General features: G+C 35.0%; 1 protein-coding gene across 10 annotated transcripts in view; it reads right to left on the bottom strand.

Moving 5' to 3' along the window:
* The window catches only part of FRMD6 (FERM domain containing 6), a 366574-nt gene that overhangs the window by 25112 nt on the left and 327975 nt on the right, over positions 1-13487 (bottom strand). For 6 of the 10 annotated variants that reach the window (XM_063596208.1, XM_055097578.2, XM_003831719.5 and 3 more), the window contains 4 exons: positions 7745-7835; positions 4790-4893; positions 3336-3412; positions 991-1177 (listed from right to left, as the gene is read on the bottom strand). In XM_063596208.1, coding sequence (XP_063452278.1) covers positions 991-1177; positions 3336-3412; positions 4790-4893; positions 7745-7835 — 459 coding nt within the window. The remainder of the gene's footprint in view (positions 1-990; positions 1178-3335; positions 3413-4789; positions 4894-7744; positions 7836-13487) is intronic. The other 4 variants (XM_003831718.4, XM_055097580.2, XM_063596209.1 and 1 more) reach the window with 1 other exon arrangement.

Raw genomic sequence — 13487 nt, 5'->3', positions numbered from 1 at the left:
GATCTCCCAAGATGTGAGTAGTTAAGTGTCAGGTACAGCAGCAAAATTTAGTGAAAAGAGTCTGCTGGATATGTTAATATAAAGCAACTGGTGTCAATATAAAGCAAAAGTAGTGCATATTTAATTTTTTACTTCTTTACTATATTGATATAAAGCAACCTAACAGGCAGCACCGTGAGTGGACTGATGGGGAAAGAAGGCAGATGGAAATGGCTTGAGGAACACTTGTGGGAAGTAAAGAAGCTGAAAAAATCAAATACACACTACCTCTTCAAGACGCTTTACTGAGAAGGAAAGGCAAGAGTAGTAGCTCTTCTTTCCCTCCCCACTTTCTTTCTCAAGGATGGGTGAGTGAGAACCAAACATGTTTTGCATGTTCTCACTGAAGAAGAGTTACTTTGGGGAGGGGCTAATGATACAGAAGACAGACAGAAAATACAGCATAGACATGGAGGAAGGATGGGAAGAGAAACAGACCGGGTGGAGTGGAGAAAGCGCAGCTGAGACAGTTCACGTTGGAACAACCCACATTTTCTTGTTGAAAGAAGGGGTTAGTTCCTCCCCTGAGAGTGGAGGACATGGAGGCCGGAGCCAGAAGGTGACATACTTGTTCTCGCAGCAAAGGAAAGCGAGGAATAATCTTACTTTTTAAAGAGTTATGTTTTTCTGCCTTCAAAGGGAGAAAATACTGCTTCGGTAAGAGTAGGCAAGAAGGTCAAGGGCATGTCAATGCGGAAAGGAGGCTGGTAAATTCCAAGCTCCACCGTATTATCAGGATGGATGGCAATTCTCTACCCCATTCACCATAAGCAGACTAAGTACATGAAGACATGATGTGCACCACGTTCTTAAGCATTAAATATCTGGGCATCACAAAGAATTTGGCCACAGAACATCTGTGTTCCCATTTCTTAAAGAGTATGAGTAGCAACACTACGAACTAGAAATGCCGAGAGAAAACACTCTTTCGAATTTGAAAACAGTGCTTACCCAAGATGGGAAGTAAGCCTCTGGCTCGAAGTATTTTCCATAGTGCTTATTCCTTTTGAAGTTCCCAAGATCAGCCTGCAGGGCAAAGGCTGCCAGCAGGAAGTAGGCCTCCTCTCGGAGCACACACTGAGAATGAAGAACTTGTTTTCTCAGGTGCCAGTAATAATAGTATCTTGCTGCTCTGTCACTAGAAAAATAAAAGAAAACAGAACTCACATTTTGATGGAACAATCCAATGACATGTAAACAGAACCCAAATCCTTCTCTCCATCTGGTGACAGGAACCCTTCTGATTCTGCTCCTCCCTCCCACCTCACTGAAAAGGAAGCGGTTGTAGCTAATATCTGATAGCTGCCTCACTGAGGTTGCAGGGGGTCAGAACCCCAAGTCAGACTATCCAGACAATAAAAATAACGTTTCCTAAGGCTTACAGCATTTGATTCGTTCAGAGAAGAAAAAGGTCTGAATCATTCCACTCTAAAATGGTAAATATTTCACTGAACAAGTATTAGAATAGAAGCTAGACATGTGTTGTCTGTACTAATTTTGCTACAATGATGCTGCACACGTGACATAAATAAGGAAAAATCTGAGGAGCAATCCTGCTTCAGTGTTTTGCTGTTCTTTTTATTATTTTTTAACTGAACACACTACAAATACTCTAAGGCCCTTTATAAGTATTTGCATATATACTCTTCTGGAAAAAAATTTGCTTAACAAAGGTTTCTTTTCCGTCTTTTAAACTTCTCCAAGAAGAAATGCAATGAACGCTTTCCTTAAATCTTTTTTTGGGGATTTTTTTGAAGTGAATGTTACATTACTGTTATGTTTTTACAGGCACATGTCACGACAATTATTATACTCCCCAAAAAAGGAAATACTAACAGAGCACTCATTACAATCTCTTGAGATCAGAAATAAATACAGTCACCATTAAATACGTTAAGAAATGCTGACTGGGGAAAACATGGTAAAAGCTCCAAAAAATATTTACTGGCAAATAGGATGCTTTTGTGATCAAAGTAAAAATGTGTGTGTACATATTTTAATGAGCTCATTTGCCTCTACATTATTTCAGGTTGAATGTTTACCTGAGATTCATAGCTGATGTCATTAGCAGATAACAATAAACACATATGGGTTTATTTAAACTAAGACCATGGTTAAGTAGAAAGAGCTTAAAAATAAAGCATTTATGTAAATTTTCCCCCCTTAGGACAGAGTACTTTTCAGAGCACTTTTGTTTATAATGCCAACCACAGATGGTTTGGACTGGTTCATGCCTGGGAAAAAGGGGCAGAAGTATAGGGATGCATTAAAACTTAGCCCCAGGGGGTTAACTATTTGTTAAATATATATATTCCTTCTTTCCAGGTCATGCCACACTTACCAGGTAAAATAAGTAAAAATTGTATGTAAACTAAGAATAACTAATAAAGTGTCTTCGCCTTTTTAAAAAAAATCCTTATGGGCTAATTTTTTTACTTTTTAATTTGCATCTGGCATTGATAAAAATATCAAGAGCTAATTTTACATATAACTCACTAGCCAAATGTATTTTGTTTCTTTCACAAGGAACTTCTCAAAGTTTAAAAATATATAAGCAAAACAGAGTTCATATTTCTAGTATTTTCTATCGGCCAAGAAATCACTTCTGAAAGTTTTCTAGCACTGAATCCTCCTATACAGACTGAGCTTCTGAAATGGTGAATTCTGAATTTGCATCCTGAGCCTACTACTGTTCATGCACACACCTCCAGAAAAAGAATCAATTACCTGCCCTTGTCAAATTGCATCTAAGATTCTGATAGGATAGCTTCACTGGGCTTAATCTTGGTTTTAAGGCTACTGCCAAGAATATAAACAAGACCCCAAACATGGAAAGAAAACCGATTATATAAACACCCATCCACTTTTATAGGAGAGTTCCTGCCTCTGACCCACTCCCACCTTACCACTGGAAAAGAACATAATCTTTTAATCAACCTCCTCACTCTTTACAAAAGTGCTAGTTTCTTCTTGAAATAAGTATCTTTTTGGAGACTGATTTGGTTATGAAAACGTGGAGTGGAGAAAATGTGGGCCAATGATACTGTTAATATTTTTATCAATAGTCTAACATTCCTTCATTTAACAAATATTTACTGAATGCCTATTGTATCTCTGTTTTAGGGACTGAGGATATACCAGCGTACAAAATATTAAAAAGAAAAAAATTGCTGTTCCTACAGAGTTTATAACCTAAAGGTGAAGACAAAGAATAAACACACGTAACTTATTTGGTATGTTAGAAAAAGTGCTATGGGGGAAAAAAAAGCGTTTAGAATCACCCCCTGTCCTCTTACCTGATCAATCTGCCATTTTCCACATAGTACTGCACACGGAAGTGGATGATCATAGGAGGCCCAAATTGGTCGATACCCTAGAAACAAAAGCACACACAAAAATCAAGCTATTTCTAGTTACTTTGAAAATGGGTTTCAAAAGCAACCAAAATACAATTATTTGCAAGATACTTTTTGATCACTGATAGGTTTTATTTACTTATAATGAGTAGGGGCTTGTAGTAGGTAGACAGTTGTCCTATATAGATACCAGGTTCATATACAATTAGGAAGTTATAAAGCGAAACAGGGCACCATCCTTCTATCTGATTTTCATTCACTGTAATGCCAATGACAACATAAGGGAAGATAAAAATAAATGCTAGTGGAAATTTCTAGCTGAGACCCAGCTCCTCGCTCAGCTCTGTTCCCTGTGGTGACCATTTGCTCCTTATTACAAATGTTCTCTTGTTCCTCTGACATTCCACATACCAAATTCTAATATGCTGTTTGTTTATTTAGACATTCATGTTCTTTACTTTGCAGCTGGCTTTGAAGTAGCCTTCTAGTTTACTCCAAGACTTCTTAAATACAAATTAGAGGATCTAGGATTACTATTCCTGACTTACCAGGGAGGTTCTGGAAACACGAGGTGAATTCCCTATTAATGTTCTCTCATGTAAATGAAATTAATGTTTGTGAAATAAAGCACCAGTACAATGAATGGACAAAGCATCAAATGCAAGTACAGTAAAAGTAGATTTAAAAATTAGTAATAACTTCTAGAACAGCAATTTTGACACCTAGCATAGCCAAAAAAGAAGAGCAAATAATTTTTCCATACTTTTCATTTAAAAGCATTATTCCAAGATTACTAAAGTTATTATCCAACATTATTTAACAGATAATCCAGATTCTATTTATTATTTTCTATAAGCTATTAATACTTGATTAATGTGACACTTTAGAACTTATAATTTTCTTTTCCCATTTTTTATATATACTAAGTATATATACTATATATACTTTATATACTATACTATATTTTCTACTATATATACTAAGTATATATATACACTTTAGAACTTATAATTTTCTTTTCCCATTTTCTATATATACTAAGTATATATATATACATTTTAGAACTTATAATTTTATTTTCCCATTTTCTATATATGCTAAGTATATATACTACTATATATATACTACTATACATATTACTATATATATATACTACTAAGTATATATACTACTATATATATACTCAGCATATATAGAAAATGGGAAAAGAAAATTATAAGTTCTAAAGTGTATATATATACACTATATATATACTATATATAACTTAGTAGATAAAGTAGAAAATATAGTATAGTACATAAAGTATTGCTTACAGTTTTCTTCTAATGTATAACAGCTAAAATAAACATTTTTAAAAAAAATCAAAATAATTTTGCTCATAAATGTAATCTCACCCAAGTGACTTCGTATTGTCGTACCTTGCTGGCCTCTTTCTTCCATTCTTTTGGACAGTATTTGTAAAGCTTTTGTGACAACTCCATATACACATGTTCATTATCTGTACATTAAAAAAAAAGGAGACGACATGCTAAAGAAAGGATTTTTAAAAGAAAAAAAATATAGAAAGAAACAAGTTTCTTTTAAAGCCTCAAGACTTGTGAATGTAGTCTGAATTCAGATATTAGAAAACCCAAAGAGATACTAGAAGACAAAAGGTTCTGTGAACTAGACATTAATGAGATACTTGTGAATTATTTTGCTTTTGCAATACAGAACACATACTATTAAAGTATATAATATTTAGAAGAAATCTTAGATTCCAACTTCTGCTTTTTCTTAGTTTCTAGGGTCATTATGACTTATAATCTAACTTCTAACACTGTGGGTGTTAGTCTTAGGAAAACATGCTTTTGTTCAGCTCAAAGAAGACTGCTCTTATAGGTACAAAATAATAAAGCAGGGCAGAAACACTATCTTAATTGCTATGTAAGAAATTAGAAAACACGGTATCAGCTCATTTCCAAGTGAGAAGTCTGACCCACATTTTGTGAAGACTAATCTTTAAGACTATTTCTTCTCTGTGTTCCACACACAGCAAAACACAGCATGACAAAATGATAAACCCTTACTCGCACTGCCTTTGGGATCAATTTCATGGAAAAGAGAAGAAACATTTTATGAAAAACAAGTATGGATGCCAAAACATCCCTTCCAGGGGATGATGCTCATAAGGTGAACAGAAAATAAGACTGCTAAAACCTATGTTAAAGTGATCTAAACACGTGAAAAGAAGCTGGTAGAAAACAAACGTTTTCATATTTCCCAAAGATAATCTTTTAAAAGAGAGAGTTATTTCACAAAAGAAGTCTTTGGCATTCCTATATTGTACAAAGTTTCAAGTCTTTTTTAAATTCCTTTTATTCTAACTATCACTAAGGAGACATCTTCACGGAAAGCTCTGCATAAAAATGTACCTGTTCTGGAAGTGTGTCTCTTTGACTACTCCAAAGATGTGCACACTTTGCTACACTTTGACTCCAAGCTGAATACTGGGACTTGACTGGAAAAATGCCAGAAGAAAATAGGAAGGGTAAAGTTACTCGTTGGTTATAAATGACATTAAGTTAACCAATTTTAATGAAAGGGTTAGAAAAGAGATCCCAGAGACAAAAAAAGGAATGCTACTTAAATCCAGTTATTAGGTCAACTAACACTATCTCCCATCTCTCATATCACTGATTAAACATGAAATAAACAAGACCAGACAATCTTCCTGTCGAAACTGATTTGTGTTTGGCTTGAGTTCCCACCTAAAGAAGCAACATAATGAATAGAATTAAGACTGTTCACCATAATAGTACATATATATATTTTTAAACTGCCACTATACCTCTGCCACCTACAATCTGACCAGAGCTTTATACCTTAAGAATTCTCAAAGCACATTAATCCTGCAAAGCTGGTGGAGTAGTAATTTCCATTTGACGCGAAAAAACTGACATTGAGAGAAGTCAAGTGGCATGTCCAAAGCCACACTGCTAGTTAGGGGTGGAACCGGAATTAGAACCAGGTCAACCAATTCTTGTTTCAATGTTCTTTCACCATACTACTATCTCTTTTTTTAAAAGGACATCTTAAAAATTATTTTGAAACCTAAGGAAGCTATAAACTGGTTTTATTGGACTTATTTGTTGAACAATAAGGATCTAGCAGTAGTTGTTGTAAGAAGAATTAACTTTGAGCATGGCATACTAAAAGTTACTTAGAATCTATAGAGCCTCTTATGGCTCTCAGACTCTTCCCTGAAAGAACGACTGAAGTATGCACTAACACAAGGATGGAGCTTAGCAACTATGTTTTATTGTTTTAACTACCACAGGAAGAAACTGAAGAGCAAATGGCTGATTCACAAGGTCCTGATGTTTACAAGGTCCCTGGCTCCATGCTCTTTAGCCTCTCCTAAAAAGGCAACTGAAAACGGTCTACATTTTGGGGGAAAGGGGCCTTGTTTATCAGCTGACCAACTTTATACTGACATCCTTTCCAACTTGGCAGGTGTAAACTTATTATTGTATTGACCAGATTTCCAAGATATCTTAAGCCTTGAAATTTAAACCAATTCCAGCAGTAGAAAATAAACCATATTCAAGAATTAGAATTAAATACACCGCACCAAAAAGAACTCTTCTTGACAAAATGAGCAAAGATATATAGAAGACTAAATTAGAGAAATTTAAAAATATCATTTGAAGGAAGAAAGCTTATAATAAATGGCTTTAGAGAAGTCCCAGAAATTTAACTCTAACTAAGGTGTTATGAGAGAAGAAAGCTTATATGAAGTCCTTTACTTAAAAATCTTCTCCTCATAAAGAATATAGAAGAAACTGACCCGATATTTCCAAGTCATATAGTCTGACTGGAAAAAAGAGAAGGGGTAAGAGAGAAAAATAAAAAATAAGATTAAATTAATAATTACTTTGTGATACTATATAGTTAATAGCAAGATAACTTGAAAAGAGAAGTCAGTTTAATGTCAAAAATTATAAAACAAATTAAATTACTTTCCTAAGTATTCCAGCTGCTCCCTGAATGCAAGGAAACAAAAATCAAGCTTGCTTCATTAAAACATGGAAGAGCAAACACATAGAATCTAGATTCCCAAAGAGGAATCAATTTTTAAGTTCAAACTATAATAAATAAATGCCTAAAATCCTAAATATTGTAAAAAATACATAGAAATTGAGATTAAAAAATTAAATACTACACCTACACTAAAAAGGAAAATCAGTCCATGGGTATTTTGACAATCACAGTTTTATAACAATAGGCCCAATTTAAGTTATAGCTATAAGATGTCATTTCCTCAGGGATAGTTGGCTAAATCCATCAGAGAGGGCTCTAAGACTTACTTTGTATAACACTGAGTCCAAAGAGGTGGCAGTCCTTTAGCCTGAGCAGGTCACAAACCTGGACCAGCAACTGGTGACACAGAATCTTAACCTGTAGGGGAAAAAGGCATGACGTAAAATAACAATTCAACTAAGTCCACCCAGGGAGCCACAATCAGGCAATTTAATGCATCGTAAATATATTCCTTGAAAGGACAAGCTGACAGTAGAAAACAACTGCTGCTTTATCCAAATCACTTTAACCTGGGGTTGTGTTTCAGTAATGATGATCACAGTACCAGTTTTTACAACATGGTAATAAAGTACAAGACTCACAGATCTTACCATACATGGACAAAGCTCTGAAACCATGGTGCATGATAAATGATAAATGAGTTTCAGAAAGTAAGCAGCATAGCCTACTCAGATTACTAAAAATATTTATTTGGCAAGTATGTTTTTTAAAAAATTTTTATTCATTTGTTTTTTTAATTGACTAATAAAATTGTATATATTTATGGTATACAACATAATGTTTTGATATATGTATATACTGTGGAATGAATAAATCAGACTAACATATGCATTATGTCACATAGGTATCTTTTTGTGGTGAGAACACTTAAAATTTATTCTTAGCATTTTCAAGTATACATCATCATTAACTACAGTCACCACGTTGTACAACAAATCTCTTGAACTTATTCCTCCTAACTGAAATACTGTATTTTTTTACTAATATCTTCCCAGTCCCCCTAACTCCTCAGTCTCAGGTAACCATCATTCTATTCTCTGCTTCCCTGAGTCAGACTTTTTTAGATTATGCAGGGTTTGTCTTTCTATGCCTGGCTTATTTCATTAAACCTAACATCCTCCAGGTTCATCCGTTATTGCAAATGACATGATTTCCTTCTTTTTAAAGGCTGTATTGTGTTCCACTGTGTGTATGTGCCACATTTTCTTTATCCATTTATCCACTGGTGCACACTTAGGTTGATTCCATACCTTGACTGTTATGAATAATACTGCAGTATACATGGGAGTGCAGATGTCTCTTTGACATAATGATTTCATCTCCTTTGGGTACATACCCAGGAATGGGGTTCCCGGATCATATGGTTGTACTATGTTCAATATTTTGAGGAACCCCCATACTGCTTTCCATAATGTCTGTACTAATTTACATTCCCAGCAACAGTGTACAAGGGTTCCCTTTTCTGAACATCCTCGTCAACACTTGCTATCTTTTGTCTTTTTGATAATAGCCATTCTAACAGGTGTGAGATGTCACATTTCCCTGCTATTTAGTGATGCTGAGCATTTTTTCATAAGCCTATTGGTCATGTGTATATTTTCTTTTGAGGGACGTCTACTCAGGGCAAGTATCTTTTCAAGGAAAGCTTTCCTCCTAATAGTCTACCCCAAAAACTCATCTACTGTACAACGAGTTGGTCTAGACTTTTTTTTAAAGACAGAGTCTCAACCGACTTTTTTTTTTTTTTTTTTTTTTTTTTGTAGAGACAGGGTCTCTCACTATGTTGCCTGGGCTGGTCTTAAAACTCCTGACCTCAAGCAATCCTCCCACCTTGGCCTCCCAAAGTGCTGGGATTACAGGGATGAGACACCATGCCCAGCCTGCCTAGCTTTTAATTTATCACTTGTTATTTTGTCTAATATATTTTTAGTGCCTAAACCAGATTCCTTTTCTGAGTCTTAGTATAATTCAATCACAAAGCCATATTAATTTGGAACTCTGGCAATAAGTTATTCTGACAAGTCAAAAGTTAACTGATAGTCTTTAAAAGATACAATTCTCTTTCTCAATATTATTATTATAAATAATAATTCATACAAATAATATTTGTATTATTATTACAAATAATAATTATTATCTCATAATAATGCTTTCTCAAATGTTTAAAGTAGTATTATGGAGGACAGTAATTCTGCTGATTCTATCTTGTTGACTTCAGAATCATCAAGGTTTATTAGAGTTTGGACAGAGTTTAAGAAACCACCCAGGTCAATTTATTTTCTGAAAATAAAACTCAGAAAGCTTAAAGTCATATCACTAATAGTGGCAAAGGCAGCAACTCACAGCTTATTTGTGTATTAAAATACTTTAATTATTAAATATATATATTAAAATATTGTAACATGACAGTTTATCATTTTACCTATATGCATTACATATGGCATTCTCCCCTTTTATTAGTACTATCTGCTTTCAAATCCTTTTTTTCAATGATAATGACAATGAGTTTAAGTTATTATAAATTCTAAAAATTAACTCTGAATTAATGACTTTATCATACCTTAATATGAAACTCAGATTAGGAAAATAAAGACATGCCAAGATCCCTTGAAATTTGAAAGTCAAACAATTCAGAACTGGTGATAATTCCGACTGCAGTAAGAAGAATGGGTTTACTGCTCTTTTCCACATTCATTATTAAATAGCAACCAACCTAAAGTATCTTACCCACTGGAAAGAGCAGAAGATATTTAAGACCAAAGTAGCACCAAGTGAGCTGCTTGGAAGTACCAGGAACTCATGCAGGGACAGTGTCTTATTTTACATTCAGGATGTATAGTAGGCACTCAGTAAATGTTCGATGAATGAAAGCCAGGAATCTGATTCCCTGTGGGCTCCTCCTCACCTTCATTCTGTTCCATGACTAGAGATCAAGACCACTCCCTGAATTACTGAGCAAACCATTTTATAAATATGCCATTCAGCATTTTAGGAAAACTGTATAAATGCAAACCCACCCACCAACACCATTGGAGAACACATTTGCCAATGGGGAATCATTATCATTCTCTTTGTGTACAGCTAGGTTGAATCACCTGACATTCTAGATTTCTGTCCTATAGAAGTCCTATGTCATTTCCAACATTCACTTTAAAAGGCCTCTGGATTTTGAGTTCCATTATCATCGTAATTCTACTTTACAAATAAACTTAAACAATGATAAGAGGAGAACACATCAAATATCACATAAAATTCTTAAGTTGAACTATATACTACAAATTTGTGACTTAAAATGTCATGTTGTTTACAGCACCTTTAATCCTTAGTTTGACTGTATTTAAAAACGTTGGGTACAAGGCAGCCAAGATAAAATGCCATAAGAAGTTAAAATTCCAAACCACAAACTAAATGTATAGGAAATTTTAACCTTGTGTGACTATAGACCAAATAACGTTATATATTTCCTCCATACAGCCCATACATTAATTATTGTTCTGCTAGTTTAAATCAAGTATTTGAAGCCTACTGGCAAAGCTCTTTAACAAATATCAAGTAAGCAGGGCTCTTATTCAAAAACTATAATTAAATAAGGCCATGGCTCTGAAGTCTTGCCTGCTGTGAAAATAAGCTTGAGTTTTCTGTATTTGCATATTATGAGTCTTTAAGGCTACATTTTAGCTGACTGTAAAATTTCTCAAGTTCTTTAATCTTCAGGAGCAATGGGAATGTTAAAAAGTGCTATATAGTATGAGGTATTAAGAATAAGAATTAAAGCTTTATCTAAAAATATACTCTATATGGACTATTTTTTTTTTCCCTTGAGACAAGGTCTCACTCCGTTGCCCAACCTGGAGTGCAGTGGCACAATCACAACTCATTGCAGCCTCAACCTCTCAGGCCAAAGCAATCCTGCTACCTCTGCCTTCCAAGTAGCTAGGACCACAGGCAGTGCCACCATGCCTGGCTAATTTTTAAATTTTATGTAGAGACAGGGGTCTCACTATGTTGCCCAGCCTGGTCTCAATCTCCTAACCTCAAATGATTCTCCTGCCTCAGCCACCCAAAATGCTGGGATTACAGGTGTTAGCCACCTCACCCAGCCTCTATATGGACTTTTAAATTAAAATAGCATGTGATCCTAAATGTTAATGGTTTGTTATTGTGCAGGAATGTTTAAAATATACTCTAGAAAAAAAGAATTGCTTAGTCTTAGTGAAGACATACAAGCTCGTGGCCACAATCACTTCACTCAAATCTTTATGGCTCCTACATTTACAATGGTTTTACTTCCGAAATTGTCCAAAGCTTCCATATTTGCCTGATGATTAAAATCATTTAAAATAGCTTCTATTAATGCAACTCACAGGGAATTCAGAATGACCAAAACACTAAATTTATTCCATATGCAAAAAGGCAACATTCTATCAACCACACCTGTCAGGGAACAAACTTTCACTGTTATAGAGAGAGAAATTATGAAAAAATTAGTTAATAAAATCGTTTTTGCTACAGTTAATTTATTACACTCAAACTCTATACACATTGACTGCTATTTTCTGAACACAAAGATAACACTTTGTAAAAAGGGAGGGCCTCTTGGCAGCCATGAATTGTTTTTCTGGTAGTGGGGAAGCCTCCATCCTACGTAACCTAGTCCCTTCTTTGGTCCAACCGCTCACTAGAGAGGAGTTTGGGCATAGTGAGTCTACATGCTTGTGTCCTACCTTAGACCTGCCCTGAAATAAGAAATCTTGCAGGCCTACATGGGATTCAGACTCTTCATCTTGGTTTATTAACAGAGTACACTAATGAAATGAACAAACAGTTCAAGGAAATAAAAAGTAAATTGACATTCAAGGGTTCACTTACTGAGCAATTCACATATGCCAGGCACTTCACTAAATACTTCATGCATGTGACATCTTTAAATCCTTGCAATGTCCCTGTGCATAGGGTAAGATTATCCCTACTTCACAAATGAGGAAACCAAAGCAACAAAACAAAACAACTAGAAAATTTGCCCTAGATTGCAAAGTTGTGGAGTAGGGATTTTAACCCAGGTACCTGTGACTCCAAAACCCACCTTAATCGTGATATATGACCTCACAGTCCATGATCATAGTCCTAACCATGTTAGAGAGATTATCATACTAACACTGTAAAAGAGAAGAGTTGAAAAAGTATAATTTATCTCTGCCTAGGGATTAAAATGATAATAGCAGCTATTATATATGCATCAGAAATTATGCTGAGTGTTAATCCTAAATTCTCACAATCACCCTGCAGCGTAAGTGTTATTCTCATTTTAAAGGTGAAGATGTTGAGGCTGGAAGAGGTATAATTAACTTTCCCAAAGTCATTCAGATATGAGATTTGAATTCAGGTCTGTGTGTTTTAAGTATATCCACGTGTTTTCACTTCCATACTACTCTTCGATTATTCTATAGAGGGAAGACAGAAATGAAGCTAATACAAATTCAGTACCCACTAGGTACCAGGTACTGGGCAAGTTGAAACACAATCGAGTAACCAGAATTCCAGAGAGTGAAAGAAACTAGGTGGTGCTGGCACATAGATCTTTGCCTGTTTCGCTCAAATTTTAGAGTATCTATAGCATCTATTTAGGGCATCTTATGAAATGCAGATCCTTGCATCCTGCCTCAGACTCACTACATCGGCATTTCTCTCATCCAAGTACTATCCAGGCCCGACCCTGCCTAGCTTTTGAGATCACATGAGATCAGGCAACATTCAGGGTAGTATGGCCATAGACTACACAATCTGAATATTAGTAAGCTGCTCCAAATAATTCTGATATACATTCAAGTTTCAAAACCACTGATCCATAGGAACAAATGAACTGGCTATCTTCCAGTCTGTTCTCTATAACTATCTTCCTCAGCTGAGATTTTAGTATAAATTAATTTATTTGAAAATTATAGTCAGCTTTCAGTATTCTTCACTAAGTCAGATTAGCCTTCCCTTCACTTAAATGTGGTAAGGTGTTGT

This window comes from Pan paniscus, chromosome 15, assembly GCF_029289425.2.
Source record: "Pan paniscus chromosome 15, NHGRI_mPanPan1-v2.0_pri, whole genome shotgun sequence".
Taxonomy (NCBI): Eukaryota; Metazoa; Chordata; class Mammalia; order Primates; family Hominidae; genus Pan; species Pan paniscus.
The sequence above is the reverse complement of the archived record's forward strand: the minus strand, read 5'-3'. Positions and strand labels throughout refer to the sequence as shown.